Consider the following 12,509-nt stretch of genomic DNA (forward strand, 5'->3'; position numbering starts at 1 on the left):
TGTTTCAGGCTTTTACTCTGAAAAATGAGGGAGAAACAGCACTTTCAATGAGAGGACAGTGGAAATTTCCAGACATGAGTCTAGCGTGTGAACGGGAGCGCGCCTTTCTTGTTTCTCCTTTTCTATTGACGAAGTTATGGTCCGGTTGAAATATGATTGACTATTTATGACAAAAACAACCCGAGGATTGATTATAAACATCGTTTGACATGTTTCTATGAACTTTTATGGTACTTTTTAGATTTTTCGTCTGTCTGTTGTGACCACGCTTTGTTCCAATGGATTACTGAACAAAACGCATCAACAAAACTGAGGTTTTTGGACATAATCGAACAAAACGAACATTTATTGTGTAACATGAAGTCTTCGGAGTGCAACCATATGAAGATCATCAAAGGTAAGTGATACATTTTATCGCTATTTATGACTTTTGTTACTCCTCTTCTTGGCTGCTAACTGTTTGTAATGATATGTCTGCTGGGCGCTGTTCTCAGATAATTGCATGGTTTGCTTTCGCCGTAAAGCCTTTTTGAAATCTGACACAGCGGTTGGATTAACAAGAAATGTATCTTTCAACTGGTGTATAACATTTGTATCTTTTATGTATGTTTATAATGAGAATTTCTGTTTTGTTGAGTTTCACGCTCTGCAATTTCACCGGATGTTGTTTGAGACAGATTACTGAACAAAACGCGCTAACAAAACTGAGGTTTTTGGATATAAAGAGGGACTTGATCGAACAAAATGAACATTTATTGGGTAACTGGGAGTTTTGTGAGTGTATGTCACGACTTCCACCGGAGTTGTTCCCTCTCCTTGTTCGGGCGGTGTTCGGCGGTCGACGTCACCGGCTTTCTAGCCGCCACCGATCCATGTTTCATTTTTCCTTTTGTTTTGTCTGTTTACACACCTGGTTCCCATCTCATAATTATGTTCCTTATTTAACCCTCTGGTTTCCCTTTCTGTTTTGTGTGTGATTGTCTTTCGTGTATTCCGGTGTGTTGTATTTTGAGTCCTGTTTTGTCATTGTTTGAAACGGGATTTTGTTACGTTTTGGATTGAGTAAATCAGTGATTGTTACTCTTACCTGTGTCCTGCGCCTGACTCCTTCGCTATCTTTTAGATAGACTCTGACAGTGTAACCATATGAAGATCATCAAAGGTAAGTGATTAATTTTATCGCTATTTCTGACTTTTGTTACTCGTCTACTTGGCTGGTTACTGTTTGTAATGATTTGTCTACTGGGCGCTGTTCTCAGATAATCGCATGGTTTGCTTTCGCAGTAAAGTATTTTTGAAATCTGACACCGTGGTTGGATTAACAGGAAGTTCATCTTTAAACCTATGTATAACACTTGTATGTTTCATGAATTTTTATAATGAGTATTTCTGTTTTTGAATTTGGCGCTCTGCAATTTCACTGGATGTTGGCCAGGTGGGACTGTAGCGTCCCACACCCCCTAAAGAGGTTTTAAGAGAACTAACCACATAACATGGAAAACAGTCAGAAAAAAAACTGTAATATATATTATTAATATAAATAATAACAGCACAATCTTATACATGCATGCTCATATTTGAAAGTCCTAGCAAGTCTATAAGCATGTCAGCCCAGCCTGCTCAGTTCATTGGATTCAGTTGTCCTTTTGTTATGTCCATTACATGTAAGACATATTTCATGTAGTCCTCATTATATTTTGAGAAAAAAAGGAGGAAAAAGGAACAGATTCTAACGGCCGCTAATGACTGCAAATAAAAATTTGTTTTAGGCATCACATTATATCCTGTTGTATCGTGCCATGGCCGTGCCAGAGCCGAACGCAGGCCAACCCCAACACTCCCTTATGGGAAGGCATACTCAAGTTCAAACTCACAATCGATTCCGACACGATAGCCAATAACACATGCAGTACTGACAATCCGGAGCGAGTAAACCTGTAAAACCAACCCTCTCTCCACCCTACACATAGTTTTTTTATTCCAGGGTCGTTGCTCTATCACCTCGGCTGTTTTACACCTAGGCCTATATCATTAGGATCAACAATATAAAAAAGCTAACATAAATAGCTCATAGAAATATATAATATACATTTCTCTCGCTTAGAGAAGTGCTTCCATAAGCCAATTATTGTATTATTTCTACCGTTAACTTGAATCACTTTATCCCAGTGTTAACCAGCCCACACACACACTAGAGACCACAACCTTGTTGACAATACCTAATCCATCCATTTTCCGGTGTGTATCGGAAGAATAATCATTCTTTACATTTTTTATATTGAGAATAATTATTTTAATGTAAAAGGGTATTGCCAATTTTTCAGGATCGTATAGGCCTATTCCAATAGAGAACCTATGCGGGTTTTTAAATTATATAATCCTTTATCCTAGCCCTATAATACATCTATTCATATTTATTACGTTTTATCTTAAAAGCGAATCATTCCGATTTACATCGGCGAACAAGGGCCGCACTATATAACATATTTTAAGTCATAATATACCCGACCTCTACAATTAGGACATATCATATTAAACAAAAAAACTACCTTAGTATTTATAATGTACAATCTTCAAATTAAATACATAAAAAAAAAAAGAAGAAAAAAGAGGTCAGCCTTACCCATCCTCGCCTTCCCCTAAATCAAAATCTGATATTACGTCCATATAGTCCAATTAGCCCAGATAGTCCAATCCATATAGCTCCATTTTGCCTAAACAGAAAGAGGATAAGTTCATAATACCCATTCTGCATTACCACAAATCCAACCTTATTTTAAGTCCACGGTTCCATAAAGCATGAATAAAAACAAAAGGAGTCGTTCATGCAACAAACAAAAAACAAATGTGAAAAAAAACCTATGAATCCATATTTGTACTGTGTAATGCGGTGCAAATATGTATCGGGGACTACTTCAATAGGAGGTAGCTATCACTCACAGCCACGTTGTAATCATGGAGTCCTTGAACATTTGATTATTTACATATAGTTTGTCGACCACTAGACGAACATTCTGCTTCTCTGCTCGGAGTCTTTTGAACTTGGGGTGCAGGGCAAGTCGTCTCTCCACTATCTCATGAGGAACTTGTTCATTAATAGAGAATGGGGTTTTCAATACCCTACCCTGTTGTAACAAGGCAATTTTAATTTCTGTAGTGGGTTAGCATAGCTACGATCGTACTGGGCCTTCCATCTACTCTTTGAAAATCAATTGTTTCCACCGGATCGTTTCATGAACACCTTGACTTTTTCCTCCGTTGACTGATAGTTTACATTATCCTTTATTCCCATTATGACAGTATTATTTCTCATACTTCTGCACTTTAGTTCATGTAATTCGGCTTTCATTGTTTTATTATCATACCGCAGCCTCTCTGTAGTGTCTTTTAGGGAATCCACGGTCTTATTTTCCCGCTCGTATTTTTTTCCCATTTTATTACTGTAATCCATTCATGTTTTTAAGGCCTCAACCTCCCCCAGTAGCCCAAGCAATAGATCCAGTTTTTTTAGCTGCTCTCTCATGCTTGTAAGCAATGCTCCATCTTCTGGAGACTTAGTTATAAAAACGTCCCCCTCCAATGTTAAGTTTGGACTTTTAGACGGCGGCTTTCTTCCTGTTTAGCTCGGCTTTCCTCCTGTTTAGCTCGCAGAACTCGAGGAAAAGTCTTCTCTTGTTCGCTTCGATGCATCCGTTTCTTTTTCGAGCATATCAAAATGCTGATCAATAAATGGTTCCAGATTCTCTATATTATCCAGAATGTTTGTTTCGTAGTTATCAGCTAATCCTCCATTTTTGTGATTAATTCATGGGACAAACGGTGGCTGGTACGTCATCACCTCTTCTTGTTGTTATCAGCAAACCACTCGCCCACATGACGCAATACACGTGGTCTGCGGTTGTGAGGTGGGTTGGAAGTACTGTCAAATTCTATAACGTTGGAGGCGATTTATGGTAGAGAAATTAACATTCGATTCTCTGGCAACAGCTCCGGTGGACATTCCTGCAGTCGCCCTCAAAACTTGAGACATCTGTGGCATTGTGTTGTGTGACAAAACTGCACATTTTAGAGTGGCCTTTTATTGTCCCCAGCACAAGATGCACCTGTGTAATGACCATGCTGTTTAATCAGCTTCTTGATATGCCACACCTGTCAGGTGGATGGATTATCTTGGCAAAGGAGAAATGCTCACTAATAGGGATGTAAACACATTTTGAGATAAATATTTGTTTTGTGCATATGAAACATGTCTGGGATCTTTTTTTTCAGTTCATGAAACATGGGACCAACACTTAACATGTTACGTTTATATTTTTGTTCAGTGGGAACAGATATGGGAACAGATCGGAGTAGAAGCAGGTCTTTTAATGGCTGAGTATGTACTCATGTGCATTTGATTTGTTTCGCCCTGTAATCACGGCCAGTTTGGAAGCCTTTGATTAGGCCTCTAGAAGTGAAAGTGATATGAAACACCTAATATTAATTCATATACAAATGCCTACAGCCAACCTGCTTGCTCTAATCCCTTGTAATTACAGTAAAATACTGTCGTTTTCTTTTATAGTTTAATAGTCCGTTGTACTGTGTTTCATTGCTCTGTCATCAAGTTACTGTAAATATCTCAGTATTGTATTGGCACTATCCAGAGATATATCATAAGATGTCTTGTTGTAATTACAAGTAATGGAGAAGCTTTTTACTTGCTATGACTGAGAATTGTTATCAACCTTGGTTGAATACACTGACTGTAAGTTGCTAAGGACAAGAGCGCCCACTAAATGACCAAAATGTAAATGTAAAAAGGAAAACTTGCAAAGAATACTGGGTAATATGTCACTGCATGGGTAATTCCAATAATATGCTGTAATTAGATTACAGTCATATTTTTTGGTACTGTAAAATTAATTACTGTTAAATGTATTACAGTAGCTGTACTCTAAAATAAATGACAGTAACTTACTGGCCAATTGCTGCCAGTAAGTTACTGTACATTTTACAGCAAATGTTTTACAGTGTTTGTTCAGATAGAAATGTATTGTGTAGAGCAGGTATGATTGTCTGCCCTGTAGAATTGGGAGTCGTGTCAGCTCTATTCATTATATTTCTATTTGCAACGTTTGTTTAACAGAAACTGCTTCCAGACGGTTGACATCTTCACTGAAGACACCGCCTCACCCAAAGTCATCTCTGCTTTGTCTTCACCGCTGCTGCTCGCCACAGGTAACACTCGCACTCACACACACACCACACACATCGTCCATTCATTCATTCCTGTCTGTGTTTCCAGAAGAGCACGAGGCACTGTCAGTGAAGCAGTTTGTGAAGCACGTGGCAGAGCTCCACCAGACCAACACCTTCTCCACGGATTTTGAGGTGAGAGAGACATCAGCCTGATGCTACTGTATGTGTTACACTCTTAACGCTCCCCAGCAGTATTAACATCACCTAGGCACAGTGTGGTAGTCATGGTTAGGATTTGACCCTCACTGCTTACTAAAGCTATTCCTTTCTAATCAATAAAAGTGTATGTTTGTTCAGAGTATAACTGAACTCAACACTACTGGTAAGTGAGGCATCCTGTCTGAAAGGTGGCACTGTCTGAAACAGAAACGTTTGTTTAATGATTAGAGCAACATTTTAGTTGCCGTCTGTAGATGTTCCTATGTGTATTAGATGTCCCTATCTATCTCAGTGTAACTGTTGTGGTTGTGGGGTAGCATGTTGAGGGTGCACTGTGTGTTTGGGTGAGGGACTACATTACACTGTCTCTGTAGGTAACCTTACTCTAATACACCCTGTACATAGCTATAGATACACAGAGTTTGGGAAAAAGACATTTTAATGGATGCCATGTTCACACCACCCATTCCGAGACAACGTTCCAATAGAATGTTTGGTGTCAACGTGGCGTACAGTTTGCAAAACTGGGTGCATCAGTAGGTGACCCTGTCAATAGGCATGGCCACTACCTCCAGACAACTACATACACAGAGAGCTGTTCCTCATGTCTCTGTATCTGCACTGACTGGTCACTGTGTGTCGCCCAACCCCTCATCGCTGTGCTTTCTGCATTCTCACCCCCTCCTCCCCACCACCCTTCCACCTCCCATTCTCACCCCCTACTCCCCCCCCCCACATTAGATTGTGACAGAGTGTTATGAGGTAAGACTCCCTTTGTGTTAGATTAGATATACACACAGTATCAAAGATGTTATCCTGATTCGTCAGGACTTCCTGATTCTTTGACCTTTGACCTCAGAATCAGGAAGACCTTTTCTCTTTTTCCTATCATTGGAATTGACTGATAGTGTTTTTTTGTTGTTGCATGGATCACATCTCTGAGTAGCATTACTGTCTGCTGTCATGTATTTTAGTGCTTTTTCTTGTTCGTTGTGTTCTTGCATGCTTCCTTCTATTTGATAATTGGACTTGCGTGTTTGGCACCGGCCAGGTTGTGTGTGTTGGTTCGTAATGGCTCAGTGTGTGTGTGTGTGTGTGTGTGTATTGGTCATTCATTGTTCAGGGTTGTGTGACTGAGTGCCGGTGTGTTTCTCTTACAGGAGGTGCAGTCGTGCACGGTGGAGATGGGCATCACCACTGACAGCTCCAACCACCCAGACAACAAGAACAAGAACCGATACATCAACATCATGGCCTGTACGTCACTCTCACACACACACACACACACACACACACACCACACACACACACACCACACACACACCACACACACACACACACACACACACACACACACACACACACACACACACACACACACACACACACACACACACACACACACACACACACACACACAGACACTATTCATTAACCCTCTTTGTTGGTCTAGATGACCACAGCAGAGTCAAACTGCTGGAAGAGGGAAAAGGTGGAGACTACATCAATGCTAACTTTGTTGATGTAAGTAGCTCCTCTCCGTATCATTCATATCTATATCAACTAGTGAACATGTACGCACGCTATGTAAAGAGGAGTGGTATAGAAATACAGACTATAGGGGTAGTATGGAAGATTGGCTGGATGATTGGTTGATTGATTGATCTGTGTGTGTGTGTGTTCCTGTCAGGGTTTTGAGCGTACAAGGGCCTACATCGCAGCCCAGGGGCCCCTGAAGTCTGGAACAGAGGACTTCTGGAGGATGGTGTGGCAGGAGAATGTTGGAGTCATCGTCATGATCACCAACCTGTTGGAGAAGGGACGGGTCAGTTAGTCACACAGACAGACTGCAGGCTGGGGCACTGTGTTGATGTGTCTTCTTTTTACACAGTTTGAACAGAAGACATTGGTTCAAGACGAAAGAAAAATGGAACATAACTCTGTTTGTGAAGTTTTTATCTGACTTTTATATGACTGTTTTGACCATTGTGTGACTGAGGCTCTCTCCCTCTGTCATGTCAGAGGAAGTGTGACCAGTACTGGCCAATGGAGAACCAGGAGGTGTACGGTTATTTCCTGGTGACCCTAAAAGACACCAAGACCCTGGCCTACTATACCCGGAGGACCTTTACCGTCAGAGACACCTCACAAAAGGTACCTGCCTGGATACACACACACACACACACACACACACACACACACACACACACACAAACACACACACACACACACACACACACACACACACACACACACACACACACACACACACACACACACACACACACACACACACACACACACACACCTTGAAGAAGATGCACTGCAGTGCACAGAGCCTCTAGTCTGTTTGACCCTGCCTGCTGTGTGTTGTACCTGCAGGCTTCCCAGAGGGGATGCTGTGCTGAGAGGACGGTGGTCCAGTACCACTACACCCAGTGGCCTGACATGGGCGTGCCTGAATACACCCTGCCTGTCATCTCCTTCGTACGGGCCTCGTCCCAGGCCAGGACTCAGGACATGGGCCCCGTCCTCGTACACTGCAGGTGGGCTGGGTGTGTGTGGGAAGGGGGGGGGGGGGGGGGGGTTAATAACAACCAGGGGGAAAGACTTGGCCAAAATATTGCTTGAGAAAAGGTTGAATAACAGTATGCAGATCCAATGGCTTGGTGCAGAAGGTGAATATCCAAGTATTCATTTCTGAAAAGGGAAGCGTCGTGTTGTGTGGAACTCTCTCACAAGTATGTTCTGTGTGTGTAGTGCTGGTGTGGGGAGGACAGGGACCTACATCGTGCTGGACAGCATGTTGCAACAGATCCAGGACCAGGGAACAGTCAACATACTGGGCTTCCTCAAACACGTCAGAACACAGAGGAACTACCTGGTACAGACGGAGGTAATGCACACACTTACTGGAGCAGCGTTTCCCAAACTCGGTCCCGGGGAACCCAGGGGGTGCACTTTGAGGTTTTTGCGCTAGCACTACACAGCCGATTCAACTAATCAAGTCATTATCCAGCCCTGCTGTAGGTGATGTGAGTGAGAAGTCTCTCTCTGTGTTATGTCTCTCTGGTCCTCAGGAGCAGTATGTGTTTATCCATGATGCTCTGGTGGAGGCCATCGTCAGCAGGGACACTCTGGTGACCTCTGACCTGGTCCACTCCTACGTCTCGGACCTGCTGACCACTGGGCCCTCCGGGAGGACACGCATGGAGAGACAGTTCAAGGTCAGAACACACACACGCGCGCACGCGCGCACGCACGCACGCACGCACGCACGCACGCACGCACACACACACACACACACACACACACACACACACACACACACACAGAGTGGAACCCTACACCCTAGTGTGCTACTTTCTGGGCCCTGACTTGGGACCTGCCCAAACACATTGAGGATACATCCTTGAAGTAATCACTGATCTGGCATGACTTGATTGGTGAAAGCCATTTAGCAGGAGTGATGGTAATGTGTTGGTAATGTTTACTACTGTTGTGTTATAGCTGGTGAGTCAGCGCAGAGCCAGACAGGCGGACTACGCCGCTGCCCTGAGAGAAGGAAACGCTGACAAAAACAGGACCTCCTCTCTCATGCCGGGTGAGTTGAAGTAGCCAATCACAACACGATATAGTCGGTAAGAGACAGCCATTTAGTCAATACCAGGAAAAGGTTCTCCTTCATCTCTGTCTTACCTCAGCAGAGAAGAGAAATAGGCAAAAGAACATTTCGATTCAGAGTAATAAAAACATGGAATACTTTATCTGAGAAAACCAGAACATTTTTTAATATAATAAATTCAAGCAATACTTTAGGACCACTTGAAAAGAATAGATTGTGTTGTGTGTTTCTGTGTGTGCTGCAGTGGAGAGATCCAGAGTGTGTCTGTCATGTCCAGTGGAAGGAGAATCTTCAGACTACATCAACGCGTCCTATATCATGGTAAGGGCAAGGTTGTCCATTTGATAAGGACCCCTTATGAATGCTTTATAGAGCATTTATAAGGTCTTCATAAACACTACATACACTAACTGTACAAAACATTAGGAACTGCTTTTATTGACGGCACTTGTTAAATCCACTTCAATCAGTGTAGATGAAGGGGAGGAGACAGGTTAATGAAGGACTTTAAGCCTTGAGACAGTTGAGACATGGATTGTGTATGTGCGCCATTCAGAGGGTGAAGATTTAAGTGCCTTTGAACGGGGTAGGTGCCAGGTGCACCTGTTTGAGTGTGTCAAGAACTGCAACGCTGCTGGGTTTTTCACGCTGGGGAATGCTTCTACACCTTGTAGAGTTCATGCCCCGGCGAATTGAGGCTGTTCTGAGGGCGAAAGGGGTGCAACTCAATAGTAGGAAGGTGTTCCTAATGTTTTGTACACTCATAAACCACGTCGAAGCAAAGTCATATGTGTGTTCCAGATTCATGTTGTTTATTTTGACTGTGTCTGTGCTGTGTTCCAGGGTTACCACAAGAGCAGGGAGTTTATCCTGACTCAGTCTCCTCTCCCCTCCACTGTCTCTGACTTCTGGAGAATGGTCTGGGACCACAACTCACAGCTCATCATCTCCCTACCTGACACACACACAGCACAGGTGAGCAGGTAGCACTTCTCTCTCACACACACACACACACACACACACACACACACACACACACACACACACACACACACACACACACACACACACACACACACACACACACACACACACACACACACACACACACACACGTCAACAGTATCACACCTATAACGCTGTCTCCATTGTGTCCTATCAGAGCGAGGGGGAGGAGTCTTGTGTGTACTGGCCCAGTAAGGATCAGCCAATCAGCTGCGAGGGTTTCATAGTGTCGTTCTCTGGAGAGGACCACATGTGTCTGGCCAACGAGGAGAGACTGGTGGTCCACGACTTCTTACTGGAGGCCACACAGGTAAGATCCAACCCCACACACTCACTCACACATGCAAGCTGGCACACGCATACACACACACAGATTCAACCACACACACACAGCCCAGCTAGCACATAACGTTCTGAGAACCATATGTTTCTTAGAGCTTGGTGGGAGCATGGCTGTCCTATGGTTATTTTGCATACAACCTTCCCACAACTTTCTGGGAATGCTGCAGGATAGTTGCCTGTCTTTGGAACATTCTCGGCACGTTTAAGGAACTTGACAAAAAAATCATTATTTTCTTGGTATTTCATTACTTTAACAGAACATTTCCTAAAAGTTAAAACATAGTTACATTTAATTTCAATTTCGGTAATGTTCGAGTAACGTTCTCCAACTAGTTTGGCTTTGGGAATGTTCTCAGATAGTTGAGAGAACGTTAAGAAACAACGTTCTTCTGTGGGAATTTCAGTACGTCAGCATAAGGTTTCCTCGTGGTTTTCTTTAAAGTCAGGCTCTCAAATTGTTCCAAGAACGTGAAGAAAACTTTCCATAAAAAAACACAAGAAAACGTTTGTAATGTTCAGAGAACTTTCTAGCAATGTTATTAAAAAACATAAACATTCCATTCTCAGCATCAACAAACTCTTTGTGTCCTCTCTCTTGTTTAGTGTGTTGAGGTGTGTTGGCCGCGCCCACTAATTGTCCACATCTGATCTTAATGAGTGCTTTGAAACAAAAGTATACACTTTAAACACATGGTCATGGACCTAAAAAAAAAAGTAGACAGCTGTACCATGCCAGATAAAGAGTTGAAAAGTATCCAATTTTGAGTTTGAATCTCAATATTTCTCTTTATATACATCACAAAGGACTGACAAAACCGTTTCACATAGAAACCGAATTTTCAGCATTTTTTTACGTTCCACACATCAGGCCACTAGAAGTTGATTTGGTCATTTGACTGCAGGAAAGGGCACACATGTGTCCTATCTGTGCTTGGAGTTCAAATATGTTTCGAACCCCAAATAAATAAATAAAAAGTCTTATTAAAAGTCTTATTGAAACATTCAGAAACATTCCCTATAATTTCATTTCTCAGAGGGTTAATAAAACTTCCAAGGAACCAGAGTAAAACGCTCTCAGAACCTCCCTGGCTGCAAACTAAAAATAAACATTCCCAGAACAGGCAAAATGTTCACAGAACGTTTAAAAAACGTCCAATTTTACCAGTCAGGAAGCGTATGGCTTTGTTCCCACAACCAATGTGAAACCAAAAACATACGTTCCCACAACTTCCAAGGAACAAAATGTGCTAGCTGGGAGAGATCAAACCACACACACAGATCAAACTAGACACATACACACAAATGAGGACCACACACAAATGAGAACTACACACACACACACACACACAGACTCTTCCCACACTCCTCTCGCTCTCTCTTTCTTTCCCCAGGATAACTATGTCCTGGAGGTGCGTCAGTACATGTCCCCCTGCTGGCCCAACCCAGACAGCCCCGTCAGCAGCACCTTCCAGCTGCTCAACATTATCACAGAGGACAGCAGACGGAGAGAAGGAACCATAGTCGTACATGACCGGTGAGTTACTGCTCTCCTCACTTCCTCGAGTCTCCTCTGTTCCCTCTGTGTTCTCTGGGGTTGAGAGGTCAGCTGAGGGCTGGTAGGGTGCGAGGAATCTTATTTGAAGAGTGTGTTATCTCATGGGAACAGATTTCACTGATTCACCATATAAAAGTGCTTTTTGTTACAGGAGTTGTTGGCTTATTCTGTGTTTGAGACAAAGACTTGTTGTTTCCGTAATTGGTTCATAGCATAGCTCCCCCTGTCTGTGTCTGTGCCAGGCTGGGTAGCTCGATGGCGGGGCTGTTCTGTGCCCTCACCACCCTGGCACAGCAGCTGGAGCAGCAGGGCTCTGTGGATGTGTACCAGGTGGCACGCATGACCAACCTCATGAGGCCTGGTGTCTTCAACGACATGGTATGTCCTGGAACAGCACACACACTACACAGAAACGCAGGGAACATAGCACAGCTCATACATAGACACATACTCACACCAGGCTGATCTCATAGACTAGATGTCAAATAGTAAAGGAAAACCCGGGACATTCAAATTAGTATGATATGTTACGTTTGGTATGGTTACATAAGACAGAAGGTTATAAAGGCAAAAAGGACAGGA

The 12,509-nt window shown here is 43.0% G+C and overlaps 1 protein-coding gene across 2 annotated transcripts in view; it reads left to right on the forward strand.

Annotated features, from left to right (window-relative positions):
- The window catches only part of LOC129838909 (receptor-type tyrosine-protein phosphatase zeta-like), a 59,481-nt gene that overhangs the window by 43,290 nt on the left and 3,682 nt on the right, over nucleotides 1–12,509 (forward strand). The window contains exons 14-29 of one of the 2 annotated variants that reach the window (XM_055906177.1): nucleotides 5,129–5,220; nucleotides 5,288–5,373; nucleotides 6,142–6,162; nucleotides 6,561–6,657; nucleotides 6,854–6,924; nucleotides 7,091–7,225; nucleotides 7,423–7,554; nucleotides 7,783–7,946; nucleotides 8,161–8,296; nucleotides 8,481–8,627; nucleotides 8,911–9,004; nucleotides 9,270–9,346; nucleotides 9,869–10,000; nucleotides 10,188–10,340; nucleotides 11,764–11,906; nucleotides 12,170–12,305. In XM_055906177.1, coding sequence (XP_055762152.1) covers nucleotides 5,129–5,220; nucleotides 5,288–5,373; nucleotides 6,142–6,162; nucleotides 6,561–6,657; nucleotides 6,854–6,924; nucleotides 7,091–7,225; nucleotides 7,423–7,554; nucleotides 7,783–7,946; nucleotides 8,161–8,296; nucleotides 8,481–8,627; nucleotides 8,911–9,004; nucleotides 9,270–9,346; nucleotides 9,869–10,000; nucleotides 10,188–10,340; nucleotides 11,764–11,906; nucleotides 12,170–12,305 — 1,816 coding nt within the window. The remainder of the gene's footprint in view (nucleotides 1–5,128; nucleotides 5,221–5,287; nucleotides 5,374–6,141; nucleotides 6,163–6,560; nucleotides 6,658–6,853; nucleotides 6,925–7,090; nucleotides 7,226–7,422; nucleotides 7,555–7,782; nucleotides 7,947–8,160; nucleotides 8,297–8,480; nucleotides 8,628–8,910; nucleotides 9,005–9,269; nucleotides 9,347–9,868; nucleotides 10,001–10,187; nucleotides 10,341–11,763; nucleotides 11,907–12,169; nucleotides 12,306–12,509) is intronic. The other variant, XM_055906176.1, reaches the window with a different exon arrangement.

Source organism: Salvelinus fontinalis, chromosome 39, assembly GCF_029448725.1.
Source record: "Salvelinus fontinalis isolate EN_2023a chromosome 39, ASM2944872v1, whole genome shotgun sequence".
NCBI lineage: Eukaryota > Metazoa > Chordata > Actinopteri > Salmoniformes > Salmonidae > Salvelinus > Salvelinus fontinalis.